This window comes from Ahaetulla prasina, chromosome 6, assembly GCF_028640845.1.
Source record: "Ahaetulla prasina isolate Xishuangbanna chromosome 6, ASM2864084v1, whole genome shotgun sequence".
Lineage (NCBI taxonomy): Eukaryota > Metazoa > Chordata > Lepidosauria > Squamata > Colubridae > Ahaetulla > Ahaetulla prasina.
In genome coordinates, this window is record NC_080544.1 from 56,094,032 (window position 1) to 56,118,959 (window position 24,928).

Sequence of the window (24,928 nt, forward strand, 5' to 3'; positions counted from 1 at the left end):
GTCAGGAAATTTCTCCTTATTTTTCAGGTGGTCTATCTCATTAACTATTAACAAGGAAAGGTTTTTTTAAATAAAAAACAAAAATACATTTTTATATACAATATAAAATTGGAGTGATTTTAGTTTTTGCACTAAAATATTTATGGGCTGTATTCAAGATACTCATGGATCTGTTCTTCAATCATAATGTTTAATCATAATTATTGCTCAATCATGTAATCACTTCCAACTCTTTGTGATGTGGTAGACAATCATACTCCAGAACTGTCTTTTGGTAAATGAGTTCTTTTCATGTTCATGATATTAGTAATGGTATCCAGGCTTCAGAGGTCCTGTTAATCTCTTTTTTTTATTACCATCATTTTTTGCAAAGATGCAAGACTTTCTCCAAAGTCTTAATATTGCTTTCTCTTTATGTATAAAAAATACTTCACTATCAGTGCTTTCCTGACCTGTTTTTTTTAAATCCGTTATTGAATGACATGTTCCTCTTACTAATCAAGGTACTCACAACAATTTTATCCAGCATGACAATTCAGAGGCACTGATTTTCTTCATTCAGTTGTTTAAATGATGCAAATTTTAGAGCCATTTGATGACCAAGAATACCCTTCCATCAATCTTTCTTGGCAATGTTATTATTTTGCTTAGATTTGTCACAGTCTTTTGTCCAAGTTTCCTTACTTCATGTTCAGTCATTATCTCTCCAGATTTTAGAACCAAGGAAAGTAAGTTTGTTATTACTTTTACTATTTCTTCACCTATTTGTAGTTTTATACTTTTGTCTTTTAGCTTCAACACAAGATTATTTAAGTCTTCCCCATTTAAGGGTATCATCAGAATATCTCAGGTTGTATTTTTTACAAATCATATTTCTTTTACTTCAACATTTTCACGATATGTTCTATGTAAAATTAAATGGAATATGTGACAGTATTTAATTCTTACCACATTCCTATTTCCTCTTTGAGCCAGTTAGCTCTCCTATATTCCATTATAACCGTTACTTCCTGATCAACATAGAGTTTCTTCAATTTGCAATTCAGGTAGTTTAGCACACCAAAATTTTTAAAGGCTGTTCACAATTTGTTCATGCAGTCAGAAAACTTAATATTTGCCTTAAGGCAAAAACTCTCTTGGCTCTTCCATTATCCATAAGGTGGTTGAAATGTAATCCTGGATGCCTCAGCTTCTGAAACCAGGTTGCACCTTTGATAGTTCTTATTCCATATGCTGCTGAAGTCCAGATTGCAACATTTTGAGCATTATTTTACAAGGATGAGAACTATGTGCAAGTATTTGGTGGCTGGATTATTCTCTTTACCACTACTATTTTTTTAGATTGGAATATAGATTGACCTTTTTCAGTCCTGCAGCTACTGCTGTGTTTTCCATATTTGCCTACAAACTGCAAATGGTATTTTAAGAGCATCAGCTTGCAGGATTTTAAGCAGTTCTGCTTGTATTTTGTCTACTCAATGAGCATTGTTATTGATAATACTTTCTGAGGCACATTTAACTTTATTTGCTAAAAGTTACAGTTCTACATTGATCATTGTACCTTTGTATGGATCAATGATTTAAGGCTTTTTTTGTATAGTTTTACCACACATTTGTGACTTTCTTTCTTCCCTGCCTTCTTAGTCTTTTACTAGGTCCATCTTTGTGAAAAATATTTTCTTGATTTCTATAATATTCTTTTATATATATGAAATCCCATGCACCGCCTGCCCCACCACATACATTGGACAAACCAACAGAAGAATAAGTGCATGCATTGAAGAACACAAGAACTCAGTCAAAAAAGAGGAACCAACTTCTTCTCTGGTCCAACACCTTAAAGCCACAGGACACGATATTGACTTTAAAAAGACCAGAACTATTGCCAAAACTGAACACTTTAACAACAGAATAACCAGAGAAGCCATCGAGATAGAAAAACGCCCACACAGCATGAACAAACGAGATGATACCTCCCGCCTACCAGCCATTTGGAAACCCGCCCTTATTGACAAACGAGTCCCTAACACGAGAAATGACACCAGACCCACACTCACGAGGTCCACACAGGATGTCACCACCACACATCCACCCAGAAAGCAGACCCAAACCCACACTGATCAGGAAGCACGGCCAAGGACCAGAAGCCAGACCACAGCTGCAACATTAGCCATTTCAAACCCCTCCAATCCATACATGTAGCAGACTGACACCCACTATGAAGATGTAGCACGACCACGACCACAAAGCCAAACAACAGCAATGCAGCTCAAATCCCCCTGCAACTCAGACTAATCTGAGCACAACCAAGCCCCCACCCAAACAGAACACACCCCCAGCCAATCAGAGCACAAAAAAACCCCAATCCAATCAGAGCACAGTCAAGCTCCCACCCAATCAGTTCAAACCCCCACTAGCAGTTAAAAAGGAAGAAACAGCTGCGATCACACATTGCTCCCAGAAGCACGAAGCTGAAGCCTGAAGATGACGAATGAGACTTCGTCGAAACATCGCCAAGACACTTCCAATCTTACACGGGAGAAAACCCGAACAACCAAAGACCTATATATATATATATATATATATATATATATATATATATATATATATATATATATATATATATATATATATATTTTTCTGAGGTTTTCACGGTGTTTGTATATAGGTCTTTGGTTGTTGGGTTTTCTCCCGTGTAAAATTGGAAGTGTCTTGGCGACGTTTCGAAGTCTCATTCGTCATCTTCAGGCTTCAGCTTCGTGCTTCTGGGAGCAATGTGTGATCGCAGCTGTTTCTTCCTTTTAACTGCTAGTGGGGGTTTGAACTGATTGGGTGGGAGCTTGGCTGTGCTCTGATTGGATGGGGTTTTTTCTGTGCTCTGATTGGATGGGGGTGTGTCCTGTGTTGGTGGGGGCTTGGTTGTGCTCAGTCTAGTCTGTGCTGCAGGGGGATTTGAGCTGCATAGCTGTTGTTTGGCTTTGTGGTCGTGCTACATCTTCATAGTGGGTGTCAGTCTGCTGCATGAATGGACTGGAGGGGTTTGAAATGGCTAATGTTGCAGCTGCGGTCTGGCTTCTGGTCCTTGGTCATGCTTCATGATCAGTGTGGGTTTGGGTCTGCTTTCTGGGTGGATGTGCGGTGGTGACATCCTGTGTGGATCTTGTGAGTGTGGGTCTGGTGTCATTCCTCGTGTTAGGGACTCGTTTGTCAATAAGGGCGGGTTTCCAAATGGCTGGTAGGCGGGAGGTGTCATCTCGTTTGTTCATGCTGTGTGGGCGTGTTTCTATCTCAATGGCTTCTCTGATTATTCTTTTGTTAAAGTGGTCTGTTTTGGCAATAGTTCTGGTCTTTTAAAGTCAATATCATGTCCTGTGACTTTAAAGTGTTGGACCAGGGAAGAAGTTGGTTCCTCTTTTTTGAATGAGTTCTTGTGTTCTTCAATGCGTGCACTTATTCTTCTGTTGGTTTGTCCAATGTATGTGGTGGGGCAGGCGGTGCATGGGATTTCATATACTCCTTGATTTTCTAACTCAATTTTGTCTTTGGGGTTTCTTAGGATGGTGGATATTTTTCTGTTTGTGCAGAATGCTGTCTTATATATATTATATAGATATACATATATATATATATATATATATATATATATATATATACATATATATATATATATATATATATATATATATATATATATATACATACATACATACACACATACATACATACATACATATACACACACACACACACACACACACATACATACATACATACATACATCCCTTTTTTTCCGCAACTCAGGTTCTTGATTCCTTGCATTGCTTATTTAAATATTATTGCATTCTTCTTTTGTTTATACCCGCAGAATTATTTTTTTCTTGTTTACTATGTACACACATATACAAAACCAAGGAATTTTATGGGAGAAGCATAGAGTAAATATGCATATTATATTTCAGCAAATGTGAAATAACTTCTTTATTATCTGAAATAAAGATGCAAATTTAAATTTACAAATTTCATTACTTTTAACATGGAAAAGTATGTGTATCCTTTTATCACTTACCTGCAACCCTAAAAAATAATAACATGGTGCCAAATGCTAATTAAAACTGCCTGGTATCCCATCAAAATTTTAGATCAAGCAAAACCCTTTGTATTCTTCTGCCTTTCCTAGATGTCCTCATTTTCTATTTCCTTTCACCTTCTTAAAGCTAGACTTTAACAATCTAACTTTAAACACTGGTAATATTTTCTAGAACTACAATACCTAGCTGTTGAATAATAGTTAAACAACAATGGCTAAGAAGAAAATATAACTTTGAGTGTTGTTGCTCATGCCAAGGAAGCAGAATAGGATGTATTAACTAGAAATTCCCTGCTGAAATACAGAAGGGGACTCTCCCACCCCACTAACTCTCTGGCAGAAGCAGCAATTTACCCAAAGGCAGAATCTCATGCTGTAAATATTGGGCAAAAAAACAAAAGATATATTTGATCTTTAGGGAAACTAGAGATATTGGAATATTGATTTTCAGCACAGAGACAAAGTCAAGCTTTTCTGATGAATGAAAGTTATTTTTCATTTCTTCTCCCTTATCTGTTCCACTTTTATTCTCAGTGAAATGAATTGTTCCAAAAATTGGTGGACTATTTCCCCTAACCTGTACCTTCTGGGCTTCTTTTGGAATTATGGAAATATCACTCCAACTTAACAGGAAAATATTAGATTGTGAAAGATTATCATCAATCGTTTGGTATCATTTCTGAAGGAAAAAAATGTGTAATTTGCTTCTCTTTCCATTGCATTAATTGGAATTACTGTATAAGACTTGATGACAGTTTGACAATTCATGATAAAACAAGATATAATAAGAGGAAAGAGTGACCCTGGCTTTGTTTCGTTTCCTTATATGCAGTTGTTTGAAGGAAGAATCAGACAAATTTATGAAGAAAGAGTTAGCAGAATCTATTAAGCAAAATAATAAATAATGCTGTGAAGAAAAATTCTACTGGGTTTTTTCCCCCTACCAGGTCTTTCAATTTGGCAAAAATTATTTTACAATAAAACAAACAATATGCACCAACAAACCATATAAACAAGTCTATAAGAACTCGTTAGAAATAAATTAACCTCAAAATGAGAAAAATGCAAAATATAAAGCTTTCTTACCTTTGAATTTACAAATTGAGCAAGCAAGCAGTTTAAATGTTAAAACAATATTGTCTTCACTGCCTTTTGAAAAATTAGGGCAGCCTTGACTAAAGGGGAGAGGCAATTCTATAGGAATGGGGTAGACACAGGAAAGACCTTTTATCTTGCCTTTTGGGGTAAGTGTTGGGACATAGAATTGATTTGGGTTTAGTGTTGGGATATGATTCAGGCAAATTGGCCAAAAGGAGGTGATCATAAAGGTAACCAGGAACCATATAAAAGTGTTTAGATTGAATTTGCACTTTGAATTGTATTTGGAACCAACGTAGCATCTCCAAAACTCATAATCTATGACTGAAAGCTTATAGGAAATATCATGTTCAGGCAAATAAATTGTATCAACTTCAGCTTCCAGTTCATTTTCAAAAGAAACAGAAGAATATTGCAGTAATCCAATGTCAAGATCATGAGTTACAAGTGTTCCAGGGCTCCCTATTCCATAAACAGCTACAATTAATTGAACTGGACAACCATATAATCATATAAAACTGTTTAGGTTTAATTTGCATTTCGAATTGTATTTGGAGCTAAAATAACAGCAGATATGAAGCCAGTGTTTCCACTAAGATTGACTCCTTGTACAGCAACCCCGATTCATAACCCATACCCATCCATTCATAATGGAGTGAAGTCATTGCAAAATAATGCCATCTCTACTTGCAACCCTCCAGGTGGCCCAGAACAATGCCAGTGATAGTATCAAATACCTCTGAGAGGTCTAATAGGGTCAAGAGAGCTGATCTCGCCACCTCATGAGTCTGAAAAAGATGATCTATCAAAATAATCTGGTTTCCTCCCATTGCCAGGCCTAAGCCACAACTGAAAAAGAACAAGATATGTACGGTCTACTTTGCAACTATTGTAATTATACCTTCCAAACTTTTATATAAGATTGGAATTGGTGTTGCATAATAAAGTCAGATCAAGAAATGGCTTCTCAGGGAAGTGCACAATATTGTCTCCTTCAAAGAAGCTGATGCTTTTCCTTCTCCCAAAGAGTTCCTAAATACACACATAGAAAAACAGACACACAGAGAGAGAGAGAGAGAGAGAGAGAGAGAGAGGGAGGGAGGGAGGGAGGGAGGGAGAGATGCATGCACAGATAACCCTATCTACCCAAACACAGGTAAGCATGATTTATATGAAGGTGTAGAATATATATTCAATGAAACACACTTTTTTTTTTACCATCTACAAACTTAAATAAAACTCCAATGAGTGTGACTGCTTTTGTCCCAGTCACTTCATCAAAATCTACATTTTGTTTTTTATGTTCAACCCTGCAACGTCTTCTTCTAACCTGTTTGAATCTACAGTAGTTTCCATCTTATTTTTTTTCCCCAACCTCTGGTAAGTAAGAAACCTTTTGATGCAATTTTCACCTTGGAGCCTGCTACATATTCATTCTGTATGCTATTTCTAAAGTTAGATTTGACAGGTACCAAATGCACACACAATTTGTGTCAAATTTATCTTGTTTTTCAGCCATGTCAATTTCTCCTAGGTAGCAGGGATAAAGGGAATGTTCTTGGCTAACAAGAAGATTGACAACCAAGTAAAAACTTTCATCACCTACAACAAAGGCAGAGACTGGCATTTGCTGCAGGCCCCGGACACAGATCTGAGAGGGAATCCAGTTCATTGCCTCCTAGTAAGTGAAGGTTTATGGGCATGAGGGACGGAAAAACCCTCTTATTATATACAGTGATATAGCCTCTTCCCCACAATTTTTTCATAGAGGGTTTTTTTTTTCAGGCAATGTTTTAAAATTTTTGAGATGGAAATGAGCTTATTTTTCTTTTCACTATTCTTGAACATTGAAAAAGAAACCAGATCATTGCTCCTATCATAGTAAGTGATGATTTAGGCATGAAGGAGGGGGAAACCCTCTTCTTATTATACAGATTATAGATGGAAATGAAGATATTCTTCTTTTCTCTGGAAAAGGAATGTCTATTCTTGAACACTTTTGTCCAACTGAATCTTTTGACAACATATACTAGCCATTATGAGTCAGGGCAATAAGGGTGCAAGAAATGAGTCATTTGTCTAAGCAAATAGTCTTGCTATATTAATTTTTTATGGTAAATCATGGAACTAAGTGCAGATAGCATTATCAGGATAAATTGCCCCCTTCATAAAATAGTATTATTTGTTGGAGCCCAGGAAATATGCTTTCTCTGTTACAATTTCTGCTCTCTGGAACAGTATCTCTGCAGAAATCCATTTGAATCTCACTTCAATGTCATTCAGAAAGTAATTGAAAATGTAGCTGCTTTCTCAGGCTTTAGGGCAGAATTGTGCTTGAAGTTTTTAAGGGTCTTTTATTGTTATACAGGTAGTTCTGACTTACAACAGTCATTTAGTGACCATTCAAAGTTACAATGGCACTGAAAAAAAGTGACTTATGACTGTTCTTACTACCATTGCAATATTCTCATGGTCATGTGATCAGAATTAGAATGCTTTGCAATTTATAATAGTTGCAATTTCCCAAAGTCACGTGATCACCTTTTGTGACCTTCTTTCAAGCAAAGTGAATGGAGAAATCAGATTCACTTAACAATGGGGAAGTTTATTCCCAAACATAGTATTAACTTAATAACTGCAGGATTCTCTTAACAGCTATGGCAAGAAAGGTCATAAAATGGGGCAAAATTCACTTAACAAGTGTTTTGTCTAAAATCAGAAATTTTGGACTCAATTATGGTCATAAATCAAGGACTACTTGCATGGAATTTGTTTTCAGGATTATGATTTGTTTCTTTTTAAAAAATAGTTACTATTTTATTTAGAGAAAGGATGTAGCTCACAATTATACTGAAGCAGAATTTGTTTTCTTTTTGTACCAGAAGCAATAAGATAAACCCAAAAAGGATGGAAGAGGTCCTTTATGGTCTTATGCAAATTACAATAGAAATTTAATCAATATAGTAGGTCCTCAAAATTGTTATGGCATATGCATGTTAATATACAGTTAATTAATAAAGTAATAGTGGTGAATAAGAACATTTCTGTTAGGATGTTGCTTTCTTCTAAGTATCCTTGATGCCCAGTGGTTTATTACCTTTTTAATGCCCAAATTAACATTAACATATAGTTGGTAGTTTATTTTTGACTTGAAAATTTAAGGAAAAGCAATTTGCTTGCCTATCATATCATTTTTACATTCATAAATCATAGCAAAAATGTTGGCCAGTCACACTATTTGAATTTCTTTCACTATCATGGGTAGGATCCTTTCTAAAAAGGAGTCAAACAATGGGAAGTCCATCTTTTAATTTCCACCACAAACTATTCACTCAGATACACTCTAATGAAGATACATTTTATTCTTTCCTCTCTCAAAGACATACAAATAAACATTGCTTTGTTGTCAGTTTTCTAACTCTCTCCTGTCAAATGAATGGTAAATGGACCTGATCACAGCACTTCTCTTAGGTAATGTGTTCAGGCAATTTTTCCCTTGGAAAGAGTGACAGATGTACCTTGACCCTTTCCTTTAAAGAGGTCACAACAATATGAGTCCTGAACAAATGGTCTAATGTGAGATAGTATATTAGTGAGGATGAACTTGGAAGAGGTATGTCAACCTTGGAAAAAGTCATTCTCAACTTCTTCCTTTTTCCTGGCTGGCTCCCAAATTCCAAGACCATACCCTCTTCTCTAAAAAGGTTTGTTCGAAATCTTGTGAACAATAAAAAATACTTACTGGAGAATGGATAGTCCCTTTGCCTTCTTTTTATTGTTGCAGTCCACCTCTTTTAAAGCCATAGGATACATGTGTTCAGAAGATAGAGAAAGAGAATTCATACACTACACCTGTGGTCAATTTATAAAAATAAAGTGAATAAAATAATGGGGAAAATGTCTTTCTGATATATACTGTAAATCAGGGGTGAAATGTAAAATTTGTTACTACCGGTTCTGTGGGCATGGCTTGGTGGGGAGAGTAATGTGACTGGGTGAGCGTGGCCAACTTTTTTTTTTACTTTTAAAAGCATTTGTTCTACAACCTCTTCAGCTGAAGAAGTTGTTAAAAAATGCTTTTAAAAGCCTCTGATGATCAGCTGGGATTGCCAGAGGAGCCTTTTAAAAGCATTTTTTAACAGCCTCTTTGGCCGAAGAGGTTGTAGAAAAAATGTTTTTAAAGGGTTCTGATGATCGCAGCTGAATTGCTTGATTACCAGAATCCTTTAAAAGCTTTTTTTTACAGTCTCTTCAGCCGAAGAGGTTATAGAAAAAATGCTTTGAAAAGGTTCTGACAATCCCAGCTGAGCCACCTGATCATCAGAGGCTTTTTTTTACTTTTAAAAGCATTTTTTCTGCCAAAGAAAAAATGCTTTTAAAAGAAAAAAAAACCTCTGATGATTGTGTGGCTCAGCTGGGCATGTAGGGGGAAGGGGGGCAGGGATTTTTGCTACTGGTTCTCCGAACCACCCACCACCATTGCTACCAGATCGGGCGATCCGGTCCGAACCAGGAGCATTTCACCCCTGCTGTAAATGTTGGAGAACATGAACAATTACATAATTCCCAGGAATTTACCTTGGATTGGGTAGCTAATGCCTTAGTTTAACTTGAGGAGTTGCAGCCAGCATCCACATGTAAAGAATAAAATAATAAAGAATATAAAGAAGAACATAAAGAATATGAAGTATTCTTTATATTCTTCATATAAAGAATAACCATGTATGTATCTGATGTATATACTTAATGTAATAATGTCAACACATTCAGTATTGCCTGATTTTTGCAGGAATAACAAAATAATATTCTTGAAAAAATAGCTATGTTGAAGGAATGGTTTCTGTGAATATTAAAGTGTATTTATTTAATTTAATTCCAATTCTGGAATTGAATGGATTACCTTTGATCTAATTAATGGCCTTTCCTGTTGCTGTGCCTGCCCTCTAGAACAGCATCCCCCTGGAGATCTGGATGAGTTTAGCACTGTTGGCTTTTTGAAAATTATTAAAGAACTGAATGTTCCTGCAGGCATTTGGGCCAGGAGGTTAATTGAACCCCTTTGTCTTCGTAGTTTGAAAGGGAATAGATTTTGTTTTATTTTAATCTCAGCCATGTGTAATACTATGATTTATGTATTTGATTTCATGAACAAAGTTGTTTATTTTTAATTTTTGCTTTCAATCTTTGTACAACTCCCAGGATCACCTTTGAAACAATTTGTCTAAATCAATCAATCAAATGGAGCGAAAAAGAATCAGCTTCCCAAAAATAAACAACACACATACACACACATCTAATTATAAGGGATTTCTTTGGAATTTCTTCATTAGCCTTTCCCCTCTCTTGATCTTATTTCAGTGCTTTTCAGAGGCATAGACTGTAAATTTTGACCTGTTGCCATCACTTAATAAAACCAAAACAACCTCTGAGAAATGAAATTATGGTGTTTGAATAAATTGGAAAGTTAAAGTCTAAATCCCAAATCTCAGCCATAAAGCACACTGGCTTTCAATCTACATTCATATATGCATACCTATTATAATACCTATCTTGGGGAAAGCAATATTATGCAAGCTGTAGAAAGGTAATGAGAAATAGTAGGCCAAAATAATTTATTTATTTATTTTTATTTATTAATCAAATTTTTATAACGCCCTTCTCCCGAAGGACTCAGGGCGGTTTACAGCCAGATAAAAACACCAAACAAAATAAATATAAAATAAAATACAATTTAAAAAACTGATTCCATCTGGCCCATGTTAAAAATGCGATTAAAAGAATAAAACCCACTCAAATTAAAACCAGATAAAATCAAAACCCTATGCCAGACTGCGCGGATGAACAAATATGTCTTCAGCTCGCGGCGGAAGGTTCAAAGGTCCGGAAGTTGGCGAAGTCCTGGGGGAAGTTCATTCCATAGGGTGGGAGCCCCCACAGAGAAGGCCCTACTTCTGGGGGCCGCCAGACGACATTGTCTGGCGGACGGCACCCTGAGGAGTCCCTCTCTGTGAGAGCGCACAGGTTGGTGAGAGGCAATCGGTGGCAGTAGGCGGTCCCGTAAGTAACCCGGCCCTAAGCCATGGAGCGCTTTAAAGGTAGTAATCAACACCTTGAAGTACACCCACAGGTAGCCAGTGCCACCTGCGTAGGAGTTGTGTCACATGGGAGCCACGAGAGGCTCTCTCTATCACCCGCGCGGCTGCATTCGAACCAACTGGAGCCTCTGGGTGCTCTTCAAGGGGAGCCCCATGTAGAGAGCATTGCAGCAATCCAAGCGAGAGGTAACCAGAGCATGAGTGACCGTGCATAAGGCATCCCGGTCAAGGAAGGGGCGCAACTGGCGGATCAGGGAAACCTGATAAAAAGCCCTCCTGGATACGGTCATCAAATGGTCTTCAAAAGACAACCATCCAACCAGGAGAACGCCCAAGTTGCACACCCTTTCCATCGGGGCCAATGACTCGCCCCCAACAGCCAGTTGCAATTGCAGCTGACTGTACCGGGGTGCCGGCATCCACAGCCACTCCATCTTGGAGGGATTGAGCTTGAGCCTGTTTCTCCCCTCCAGACCCGTACGGCTTCCAGACACCGGGACAGTACATCGATAGCTTTGTTGGGGTGGCCTGGGGTGGAAAAGTACAGCTGCGTGTCATCAGTGTACAGTTGGTACTTCACCCCAAAACCACTGATGATCTCACCCAATGGCTTCATATAGATGTTAAACAGGAGAGGCGAGAGAATCGACCCCTGCGGCACCCCACAAGTGAGGCACCTCGGGGTCGATCTCTGCCCCCCTGTCAACACCGTCTGCGACCGGTCAGAGAGATAGGAGGAGAAACACCGATAAACGGTGCCTCCCACTCTCAAACTCTCCAACCGGTGCAGCAGGATACCATGGTCGATGGTATCAAAAGCCGCTGAGAGGTCTAATAGGACCAGGGCAGAGGAATAACCCCTATCCCTGGCCCTCCAGAGATCATCAACCAACGCGACCAAAGCCGTTTCCGTACTGTATCCGAGCTGAAAGCCGGACTGGAACGGGTCCAGATAGACAATTTCATCCAGGTATTGGGGTAATTGACGTGCTTAAAATAAAATCCATGACATAAGAAAATGCAAGAAATTAGCCAAAACTAATTTACGGAAATAATATTGACACTCCCCATTGTTCTACCTTTGCAACCTAACTTTATTTTCACTGAGTTTATACATTATCTTTTATTATAATCTTTATTTTGGAGGGACTCATTCCTAAAGAAATGTTGTAGAGAAAACTACATTTTCTCACTTTTCCCCTTTCTCTTAACCCATTCATCTTCATATATTTCTTTTGCTATCCAATCCTCATGAAATCTCTTAATATGACTAAATTATTTAATGTGCTAATATTGGTCATTCACTTTTTTATTCAGCTGACATTCATTCAGCATATTCACCTTGTTTTATTTCACTTATTTACTCTGTTCCAATTGCTCTTTGCTTCTTTCAACTAAAACTCATTCCTTGCAACACACAATATATTATCTATGGTAGTACCTTTGTATTACCAATTGCACATATTAACATTTCTCAATTTCACTATTTTTAGTAAACATACTATGAAAATACATGACATTAATCTATTTCCTCTAATTTTCCACCATTTTGAAAGTGCAGTTTAGTCTTTTAAGCTGAAATGCAGCTATCTCTTGTTTTTTGATTTATCAATTTTCAGGTCCATATTACTCACTCCATTATATAGATATTCACTGAAAATGATCAGCTTCTCAGCCATTAAAATGGTATCACCTCCATACAAATCTTCATGCACATTCATTTCCTGACCAATTTTGTGTAATTACACCTAAACACTCCTTATTTACTTGACAATCAGTGGGATTTGTTATAATCCTAGCTCTAAATTGAATTATTTACTATCCATTCCATTCTAATGTGGGTTTTGCTTTCATTTTATACCATTCCAATTGCATTCAGAAACTTTCAACTCCATGCTCATAGAAAACATTTTCTAATTCAAGCCACTTCACTTATCATAACCAACATGTGCACAATAAGCTTTATCTCACACAGTAGGGGTGAAATCTAAAAATTTTCCCTACTGGTTTTGTGGGTGTGGCTTAATTGGTGGGCGTGGCTTGGTGGTCAGATGACTGGGTGGGTGTGACCAATAACAATAAATAATAAAAATAATAAACAAAGTATAAAAAACAATAAGAGGTACCAAAAATCAACTTTCACACTTTACACACACACAACACAACTGACTCACACACAATGTAAAAGCAGCTGCACTTCACACTTCACACAGCCACAAAAAGCTCAAAAACCAACTTTCACACTTTACACACACACAACACAACTGACACACACACACACACACACACAGAATACCACATACAGCTTTCTGAGATTTTGTGTGTTTGTGTAGTTAGAGTGAAACACTATAGAAACACACCAAATCTCAGAAAGCTGCACAAATATTTTATTTTATTATTTTATTTTATTTATATTTTTTAGATCAGGGGTCTCCAACCTCAGTAACTTTAAGGTTTGTGGACTTCAATTCCCAGAGTTCCTCAGCCAGCAAAGCCAGCCAGCATTAGTTGTTCAGTGATGAAATAGATTAGCTAAGCAATTGATTCTGTGTGGTGCTGAAAGTGAAACTGGGGCTTTCGGGCTGGGAAAAAAGCCATGTGTTCGATCAGTAATAAGGTAAGTGCCTTAGAATCTCTTAAAAGGAGGTTTTCTACAGAAAACATGTTTTTTAAGGTTCTGCTGATGAGGAACTCAGATGAGATCACCAGAGGAGCCTTTTAAAAAAAAAAATTTAAAGTTTAAAGGCTCTGCCGATCTCAGCTGAGGGGCAGGATCCTCAAAGGCTTTTTTTTTTTTTTTTACTTTTAAAGGCATGTTTTGGCTGAAGAAAAACCTGCTTTTAAAAGTAAAAAAAAACCTGTCTGCTGATGGTGTGGCTCAGCAGAGGCGGGGGGGCAGGGCCAGGGATTTTTGCTACCAGTCCTCCGAACCAGCAGCTGCCATCACTACCGGATTGCGCAAGCCCGTCCAAACCGGGAGCATTTTACACCTGTCACATAGTCATACATTCATTAATATCCTTCTAAAGAAGAAAGATCTGGTCTGCCCAGCCTCTGCTTCACATAAAGCTACACTGCACTTCCCAAATTTTGCTCTAAACTACCTCACATACCTATAGAGAAGAAAAATACAGTAGCATTCCAAGCATTAGTTATAGATGCAGTCTTCATTGGGGTTATGAGAAGAGACCACAGAGTCAGGTAATGCATTCCAAGCACAGATAATTCTGTTACAGAAGTCATATTTTCGGCAATCCAAATTGGAGGGGTTGACATTAAGTTTAAAGCTATTGGTAGCTCTTGCGTTATTGCAGTTGAAACTGAAGTAGTCTTTAACAGGAAGGACATCATATCACATTAAACAAGCCACATAACCACTCTACAAAGAAACCACATATTGAGGATTCAACCAGAAGCGTCACAGCGAGACAGTCAGGAAATAGCGGGCTCTGATGAGCCTTGCAAAATCTCGAGCTGACAAAGCGCTGTGGGGGATGGGTCTTCGGACCAGATCTGTCCTGTAGGGATGGAGAAGAAGAGGCACTTCAGACAACCAAGAGGAGCAGGAAAGTTCCTCGGAGGTCAGAGGAAACTCTTGGACTCTTGGACTCGGGGGCGGTCGTCACTAACCTGGGGCAACCAGACTAAAGTTTTGAGCAGGAGTGGTGATTTGGATGGAGTACTGGTACTGGGTGAGTGATCGGTCAGGCTCACAGGTAAAAAAAATCTATTTTAAAATTGCTAAAAGATGCCCCAGTGAAGAAACAGAAGCTAATGAGCAGTGGGGAATGTTAATGGAGAGAGAAGAACAAAGCGGAAGTTTAAAGTGTCAAAGCCCGAAATGGAACTTGAGTTTTGGTTTAGAATTTTTCTGGAGATACTTAAATTATTAGAAGAAGAAACCTAAAATAGCTGTGAAGAGGATTGGAAATAATTGTAAACATTGACGGAAGAATAAAGAAAAGTTTAAAATTAAAAGCCCTGCAACAGAGGTTTTTTTTAAATTGGATTTGGAGCTGGATTTCAAAATTGGAACTTGGGGAACATTAAAATAATAAGAAGATTGAAATTGGTAAATATTGGCAACGTGGATTTAATAAATAAATTAAAAAATTTTTAGCATGTTGATTGGAAGTGGATTGGAGAGAAACATCTACAGGCGGAAAGAAAAATTACAACGGTTAACTTGTATTTTGGGAAAAAAATGTCTTAAAGTGATAAGAGCAGTGGGAACTTTTGAGGAAGATTGTTTTTTGTTTAATCTGTTTGATCTTGACATTCAGAGAAAGTGGAACATAATAAAACTTAAAACTGGAATAAAGATAACTCAGAAGTAACAAAATGATGCAGGAACTGATTGAAATGATTAAAATGATGTGCTTATCATTCAAATTGGAAATAAATTAAATGATTACAATGATGCATGGAAAACCTAAGCCGGATGAACTAGACACTGTGTTGGAACATATCCAAGTGGAAGAAACCAGGAACGAGAAGCAAGAAAGAAGTATTAAAAAGGAAGACATTGATTATGGAAAATTAAATGACTATGGTGGGAGTAACAATGAAAAAAAGAGAGGACTTAGGAGAAAATTAATGGGAAAAAAGAAACAAATAAAGGGAAGAAAAGGAAAGGGGAAAAGATTAGAAACAAAAATGAACTTTAACGATTACATTGAGATTAACAATGACAAAAATAGAGGGGTTGGAAAGAGACAAGGAGAGAAAGAAGAGGGGAAGAAACAAAATATAAAAAACTCAGATGATTACACTGGGATCAACAGTGGTAAAACAAGAAAGGGGAAAAGGGGAAAAAGGAGGAGAGGAGTTGGAAATACAGGGCAAACTAGGAGAGCAAGGGATAACCATCTGACTGAGATGGTGTAGGGTTTCCTGCCTGGGCAGGGGGTTGGACTGGAAGGCCTCCAAGGTCCCTTCCAACTCTGATGTTATGTTATATGACTTTAAAATTAGGGGGGAAGGGAAAAAAAGGAAAATAAGAGGATGGGATAAAGGATAGTAAAATTTATAATTTAAATGAATGGTAATAAGTTTAAAATATGTGATTGTAATACTTGGAATGTTTTTAATTGTAATAATGGAATTCAGCTAAAGCATTTGAAATTATATTGTATTGAGAGAATGAAAATTGATTTTGTTTAGTGTATGAAGAGATTAAGACACTGTTAGTAATTGAAATTAATTATTAGAGGGATGAAGTAGAAATGAATGACTAAAATGAATTGTAGCAATATATTTGAATGCAGTACTTGGATAAATTGGGGAAAAAAAGAAATGGAAAAGAGGGAAGGAAATGGGTTACACATGTAAAAGTATGAATATCAAGATCTATAATTGGAATATTGGAAACTAGGGAACATATGGAATGGAAAATTGGGTTTATATACTTAAGTAAATTGTAGTATTGTAGTATTTGGTTAATCTGATAAAAAAGAAATGGAAAAAATGGAAAATATATTTGAAATTATATTATGGTTAAATTGGAAAAAAGAAATGGAGAAGAGGGAAGGAAATGTGTTACACATGTAAATGTGTTACAGATGTAAAAGTGTATAAATATCAAGTGTATAAATATCAAGATCTATAACTAGAATAATGGAATCTAGGGAAAATATGAAATTATATAAAAATGGAATGGAAAATTGAGTTTATATACATAAGTGAATATGTATATAATTGTACCATTTGGATAAACTGATAAAAAAGAAATGGAAAAGAGAAGGAAATTGGTTATATATGTAAAACAGCATGAATATTAAATACTTATAATTGGAATAATGGAATTTAGGGAAATATTTGAAATTATATTGTGAAAGTGGAGTAATGGGAGAACATTTAAATAAGATAATTTAGAGTTAGGTTTAGATTTTAGAAAAATGACTGACTTCAATTTAAACGGTTTCAATTTCAAAAAAGTAAAGAGAGGGGTAGAAAAAGAAAAATTGATTAAAATTACAGATTAGGGCGAATGGTAATGTTGTTTATATACCAGACGAAATAGAAGGAAAATAAAACATAAAATTAGAGTGAAAGAATTTTTTGGCAAAAAGTGAAATATATAAAATGGTGTTGGAGAAAACTAAAATTGGTACAAATTTTGACTCGGCCAATATTCTGTTCAGAAAAAATGTACTGTTTGTATGTGTGTTTTAAAAATAAAATAAAAAACTTTTATATATAAAAAAAGAAATCACATATTGTAATATTTCTGTATTTGCAGCACATCCACACTTTGTTTCTGTACTTACAACAGACTTACCATTTTTAACATTTTCACAGCATTTGTGACTTCCTTTTTATCATTCATTTTCTTGAACATTAACATTTAGAACATTCATTTGAATTCTGGTCTTGACATATTACTGTCGTCCAAGTACAGATATCTAAAAACTCCTACCAGCATTCCATCACTTCAGTTACATCCTAAATCATCTCTTCACTTTCATGTTCAATTCCACTCTCTCTGCTGGAGGCTCCTTATTTAGCCTTCTTCACCTACTTCTGACTTTAAAAAAAAAAATCCCATCAAAAACTTCGCATTTTCTTCAAACCTCCATCTCAAGTATCATATGTGATTTATGTGAAGATAAAATTAAAGGGAAGGAGAGTCATTCTGATAAGCTAAACAATCTTTTTCTGCCAACAATTAGTTGGCACAAGTATGCTTCTTTTCAAATTCCTTATCATGCACACAGTAGATAAATCTTTAAAGCAGTAATATGATAAAGAATTGTGATTTCCTGATTTTAATTAAAGCTAAGTTGGAGAAATCTGTTTGAACAAGAATGCTACTTTTGATCCATCTGTATCACATTATACTACATTTCAGAAGTTGGAGCCAAATAAACTAAGGAAGGCCATAGATATATGTGAACGGGAAGAGAAAGTGATCTTGTTGTGTGACTAACATCTGGTGTCATGCTTTTTAATATTATGGATTGTGGATTCTTTTCCAAGGTCTTTTTGTCACTTGGGAATGAATGAATGCAATTGTATAAAAATACTTGCATTACAAAAAAAAAGTACTGTAGCTGTATCAATAACTTCTTCAAGTTCTATGCTATACTACACTATGCTGTGCTTTGCTATGCTATGCTATGCTATGCTATGCTATGCTATGCTATGCTATGCTATGCTATGCTATGTTATCTCTAGTACTGATGAGCATCTGCTTGTTTGTTTTCTTCCAAGCCATATTGCTCCCTTCATCTCCACCTGAAGGTTTCAGAGAATCCTTACACTTCTGGTAATATTGCTAGTCGCGATACAGCTCCAGGAATCATTGTGGCCTCTGGTAAGAAATGTTCCAGTAGTATATAACAAAATTCTACAATTTCTTATTGCTATTTAAGTGGAACATAAAAGTTCAAATTTTCAACTTGTGGTTCAAAGGTGACATGAAGTAATAGTTGCAACCAAGAAGATCTATTTCAAATCTAATTTTTTTTCACGAACTCTCAAGTTTGGCCTGAGTCAAATCACTGTGTCTCATCTTCTGTCAGCAAAACAAGGAAGGTAACAAAATTGACTTAACAAAAACATAACAAAAGAGGTGGGAAATATTTGTTTTGTGATACCCTTTCTTGCTGGCTGCTGGCTATGAAATTGAATCGTGCCATGATCTAAAGGACAACACTTGTCTTACCCTTATTTTGTAAGGTTAGTGCAAGAATTGCAATATGATTAACTAAGTAATATATATAAAATAATAATTTGTGTTTGCTGATAAAGAAATAAAGGGAGACTAGTATAGATCTATTTCACGCGATTTAGTTCTCATCAGCTAGCCATACCCTCACTTGGATTTGAATTTGGGCTGCCTGCATATTAGGCAGTTGTATTAACCAATACAATATATATTACTAAAAGCTCAAAGATTTCAGTTTTCTTTTACATTTAAGTTTTAAAGGTTGGGGTACTTTCCTTACAGGTAACATTGGATCAGAGTTGTCAGAAAATGATATCAGCATGTTTGTTTCGTCTGATGCTGGAAACACTTGGAGACAAGTGAGTAGCAATGAAAACAATAAGTGGTCAACTGGGGGAGGAGAGTAGTGTGAAATATCTCTGAAGAGCAGTTTATTGGAGCATTCTGCTTGATTGGGCAAAGCAACTGTTAATCTCTATAAAGAGGCTAATTTTCTGTTATCCTTCACATTCCAGTCCTCATAAAACTGAGGATAATGTGGACTGGAAGCAGATAATTTCCCCCCAGCTATCCTCTCTGCAGTGAATTTTGAACATGTGTTGATTTCGGGCCAAAAGTTAATAAATAACCAATATTTAGAAAGAAAGAAAGAAAGAACAGTTTCTTTCTGAACGCCATCACTCTGCTAAACAAATAATTCCCTCAACACTGTTAAATTATTTATAAATCTGTACTACTATTAATCTTCTCATCATTCCCATCACCCATCTTCTTCCTCTTATGACTGTATGACTGTAACTTTGTTGCTTGCATCCTTATGATTTATATTGATATTGATTGTTTCCCGATTGCTTATTTATATCCTATGACTATCATTACTTGTTGTACCTTAGAATTCTTGATGAACGTATTTTTTCTTTTATGTACACTGAGAGCATATGCACCAAGACAAATTCCTTGTGTATCCAATCACACTTGGCCAATAAAAATTTCTATTATATTCTGTTCTGTTCTGTTCTATTCTGTTCTGTTCTATATATCTATGATGACTATATTTAGTTGGAATTTTGTGTGCTTGAACATTGCCTTCCATTGTTTTCATGTATTCCCCTTTTCTAATAGAGCTGTTGATATAATTAATATTTTGCTTAAATTATTGGCTTTAAAAGAGAGCTCATCCCATCAGAGCTAACCCTTGAGCTAGTATAAAATTTATTAATTTCTCTATGTTTTCAAAGCATCTTCCTTTTTATGCTCTAAGAGATAGGCTGAAGGAAGAGGCCTGGGATTTGGTCTGCCTACTGGCAGTCTATCTTAATTAATTTCTACCTTCCAAGAGGAACCCATGCAAAAGGTTCTGACAAGTAAGATTTTAAATGATCGTTCTTCCTGTATGTAAGATGTCCAAACTAGAATCCCAGTTTAGGGAATCTGTCCCTTTTTGTACAATTATGAATGTTACCATTATATATATTATCTGTTATTGTAATATTTTCATCCTGCATAATATTCTTTAGCAGTACTATGGCACCTCAGTAGTTATTTTAATTCATTGTCTTTCTTTTCCCTTTTTTTAAATCCTGCTCTCATTGTTTTATGACAAGAGGAAAATGTGATTCATCATTTACATGTGTTTGTGCTGTGCATTCTCATTTATAAAGTTATACTAACTTAATTCCCTGGTTACAAAACCTTTGAAAAAAGATATGTAGTGAATGAGCGAGCCTGATTCATTCAGATATGTGCTTTCTCCTTCCCATATTTCACTCAGGCACCAAAAACTCAAAATCTCAATGAACAAGAAGGAGATTTTCTTGCTGCTAAAAAAAAAAGTCTGGTGACAGCAAAATGGGGATGGGGAATGGGTGGGTACGTAACTAAATCCCTTTCCCATTGGCTACAGAAAACAAATGTGTAATATAGCTTAAAAAGTGGGAGGAGTGAAACTAGTGCCTTACCTAGGAAAACCTCTAAGGACATTTTTACAGCTTCAGGAATCTTGAGCCTGGGTCTTGAGGCTGAGAGGATAAATCATTATAGAAAATAGGCCTGAAAAAGTTATGTAGGTGATCCCAGACAGAGGGATCTTCATATCTTTGATCTGATGAACAAAGAGATGAAGGCGGCTTTCTAGTAAATGTATGTGGAATGAGAAAAGGAAATTGAGGAAAACTTTTTTCTCGTCTCTATTCTGGAACAGTAATTGCTGGGAGGTTAGATGTATGAGCAAAGCAGAGAAGAAGGCAGGCCAGTGGGAAACATCTCTTGATTAAGAGGAAGAAAGTTGATGGCTGCTAGAAAGACAATAGAGAAATGTCTGCAGAGTCTAGATCAGGGGTCTCCAACCTTGGTCCCTTTAAGACTTGTAGACTTCAACTCCAACAACTTCAACAAAGCTGGCTGAGGAACTCTGGGAGTTGAAGTCCACAAGTCTTAAAGGGACCAAGGTTGGAGACCCCTGGTCTAGATAAAGGCATTCGGTTAGTATTCCCCATCAGCATGCTTTATTTCAATTGCTCATTAGATATTGTTAAATATAGTTAAATAGAGCAAGGTCTATGGATTTTTATAACTTTAATTATTGTCTCAAAATCTAAGTTCCATATACATGCTCAGCAAACCGAGGATAGGTTTTTGAAAAGCTATGTTATGCTATTGACTTTAATCCTCCATAAGTAGCAAAATACAACTAGACATAAAACAAATCCAACTGCCAGGAATGTCTTCTCATCTTTAGTGAACCTTTTATTGATAACTACAAGAAATAAACAACAATCAAACCAATACATAAGAACATTACTTTGGTTCAAGTCTTAAAGGTTTACGTGTGTTTCAAGTAGATTAACTTTCAGAATGGGCTATATTTATATCCACTGACATGGATATAACTACAATCTCTTAGACAAAACTAAAATGAGAATTACTAAATAAAATGTTTTGTTTTCCCCTTGCTTTCCTACTTCTCAAATTAACTCCATATCCATTAACTAAGTATAAGCATTTAAAGAGCTCTAGCAATCAGATAATATGGACAACAATATGCATGACTCTTGTATATCACTGAATACGTTTTAGTAAGTACTTGGCATTTAATTAATATGCAATTACCACCTCATAAACTGAAAACAAGTACATACTTTAGAGAATTAACAAAGCAAAGTGTAAGTGCTCTATTAATACTTATTGAATCTCTTAGACATAAAACATTGGGAGTCCTGCCTATAGGTCTCTGCATATAAATGCAAATGTGTTTATGGTACCAATTAAAAAGTATGTAGTATATCTAAAAAAATATGGCCCTGCACAAAATTGGATTGATATCTAACAAGATTTATTTTAGGAACATCCAACATTCCTACCAAACTTCTTTTAGTGGTGGAACAGAAAACATGTCCTCAAACTGACTATCTTGCAAGTACCAGAGAGGCAATGTTTCTTAAGTTTTTAGGGCTTTAAAACTGAAACCAGCAAGAACTGGTTCCCCAAAATTGGTAGATAGCACACTTTAATTTTAGATTAGTCTGGAGAAAAGTATTCATGATGATATGTTGTTCAACTAATTGAGGTTTGCAAGCACACTCAACACCATATAGATTGCAATCGTCTAATCTAAAAGTAAACAAGGCATTTATCACTGTGAGTAGGTTGTTCTAAATTAATTAGAAATAGATGGCTTTTATGTTTCCAACTGTAGAGCAAGACTATCTTTCTAGGAATGTGATGAGAACCTCTACTTCTTGGGCAAGACTTTCCAGGTGGACATTTTGAGGGTCTAGTTCAGGTTCCATCTATTCTCTAAATCACCACTTCTCAGAGTAACTGATTTGTTTTCCAAGAGGAATGGACTATCTTTCCATTCTATTTTTGTGGTGGTTAAATCGGCAGTATTTATTTATTTGATTGATATCCTACATTTCTAGTCAAATGAATACTTATTAGAGCTACAGTTAGTGAAGTATACAAATGTTGGCATTTAGAACATTTTTTTCTATATAACTAGAATTTTCATCTAAGGAAGTTTATATGCTGCAATACATGAAAAGTGTATGCATTTATATTTACTTTTTGTGTTTGACTTGGAAAGCTGGAGATAAGGCACCATTAAATAATTAGTAAAAAAAAAAAGAATAATTATTAGTGTCATTGTTCAATAACTGTAAACCTTTCTTTTGAATAAATTGTTTTTATTAATCCTATTCAGGAATCATAGTACCTGATATTCTCCTACCATGTGTACAGCTATATAGATGAAGACTTCCATTCTGCAGATGACCAAGCTCCTTCCTTCCTTCCTTCCTTCCTTCCTTCCTTCCTTCCTTCCTTCCTTCCTTCCTTCCTTCCTTCCTTCCTTCCTTCCTTCCTTCCTTCCTCTTTTTTCTAAACAATGAAATAAAATCTTGATCATTCTCATTCCTAAGAACATAATTTATTGGGGAGGTATTAATAGGTTTAAATGTTTATATACGGGTACTTATTCATTACAAAAGAAACCTGTCATCCCTTGATAGTGCATACAAAGGACTCTATGTATCTTTTTATGTGTCTCACTAGATCTTTGAAGATGAACACAGCGTCCTTTATCTGGACCAAGGTGGGGTTTTGGTTGCTATGAAACATACATCTCTGCCTATCAGACATCTCTGGTAATTAATGCGACTACTCTAATTCCATTCATCATAGAGTTCTTCAGTGTGTATTATATGCCATTAGCAGCTGGATTGTGACCAAACTTTTTTACTAAGTGCCAGGATATGCCAATTAAACAAATGAACATGCTGCCTCTTTTCATCCCAATAAAACTATATCTGTATTTTGTACATACAATTTTTGACAAACAAAATACTTGCAGGGCAATATTATAATCTACATTAGTATTAAGAAGTTGCATTGTTTTGTTCTAGCTAAAGGTTAGAAAATTTAGCTGCAGTTTAGAAAGATATAAAGAACATTGAAGGTTAAACTCTACCGAAATAAAAGAATAAGAAAAGAAAGTACAATAAGAGACTTCAGAAGGTGTAAATATTCACGCTGAGGGAAAAACAAATTCTTTTTTTTTAAAGTAGTAACCAAGGACAAATGTAACAGAAAAGTGCAGATTCAATACAGAAGAGCACATTTTGATATCAATACAACTGATCTTGTTTTGTTCCTATACTAGGTGTTTCTAACATGGGGAAGTCTAAAAAAAAAAGCTTCTTTAAAGAGACGCTGTGTTTGCTCTCCTGTACTTTTAAGAGTATCTCTTTGAAATCATTAGTGAAATATGCAGAGTTCTAGTATTTATGATTTGCCACGGAACCAATGTAACAGGATCTCAAGTGTGTGATTGTATCCAGAATGACAATTACAAGTGTGAGAGGAGTTGTAGTCCTAATTCTGAGTTATTGTCAGTATTCATACATTTCTAAACATCTGTTTATCCCCTTTATTGTAGCAGCTATGATTTATAAAGATACATGTGGAGTGGGTTTCTTATTTTAGTTTAAATCTATTGTACTGTACATAACAAAGTATTTTTATATTGAAAACATTCTAGACAAAGAATCATTCTCCTATCACTTTGACATCTGTTGTTATACTTCTAATGTACTTAACAATTCCATATTCTACAATTGTAGCATGATATTTGTGTCCTCCTCTGGTGACCCTCCACTACTGAACTATAGTTCTGCAAAGCCCACATATCATGAAGGATTTTGGGAGTTGTAATTCAATAACCACAACCTTGCATTATCTACTTCTGGTCATTCCTATGATTGTGTCAGTTTTATTATGATTCTTTTGGTGTCCTATTTTTTAAATGTTCACAATGATAGCTTCATTCTAAGCCTTTCCAAATTGGGGAAATTATGCTTAATATGCCTGCAATATATAAGAGTAATATTAGATTATTTTTGTTCAGCTTTTTCCATTTATCTGCAATAAGTTATTTCTTCCATTAAACAACAATATGTACTGTGCTTTAACATTGTAATACAG

At 35.8% G+C, this 24,928-nt stretch overlaps 1 protein-coding gene across 1 annotated transcript in view; it reads left to right on the forward strand.

Moving 5' to 3' along the window:
- The window catches only part of SORCS1 (sortilin related VPS10 domain containing receptor 1), a 508,480-nt gene that overhangs the window by 407,322 nt on the left and 76,230 nt on the right, over positions 1–24,928 (forward strand). Inside the window, exons 10-13 of the mRNA XM_058189114.1 lie at positions 6,720–6,866; positions 18,493–18,595; positions 19,232–19,308; positions 23,501–23,592. Coding sequence (XP_058045097.1) covers positions 6,720–6,866; positions 18,493–18,595; positions 19,232–19,308; positions 23,501–23,592 — 419 coding nt within the window. The remainder of the gene's footprint in view (positions 1–6,719; positions 6,867–18,492; positions 18,596–19,231; positions 19,309–23,500; positions 23,593–24,928) is intronic.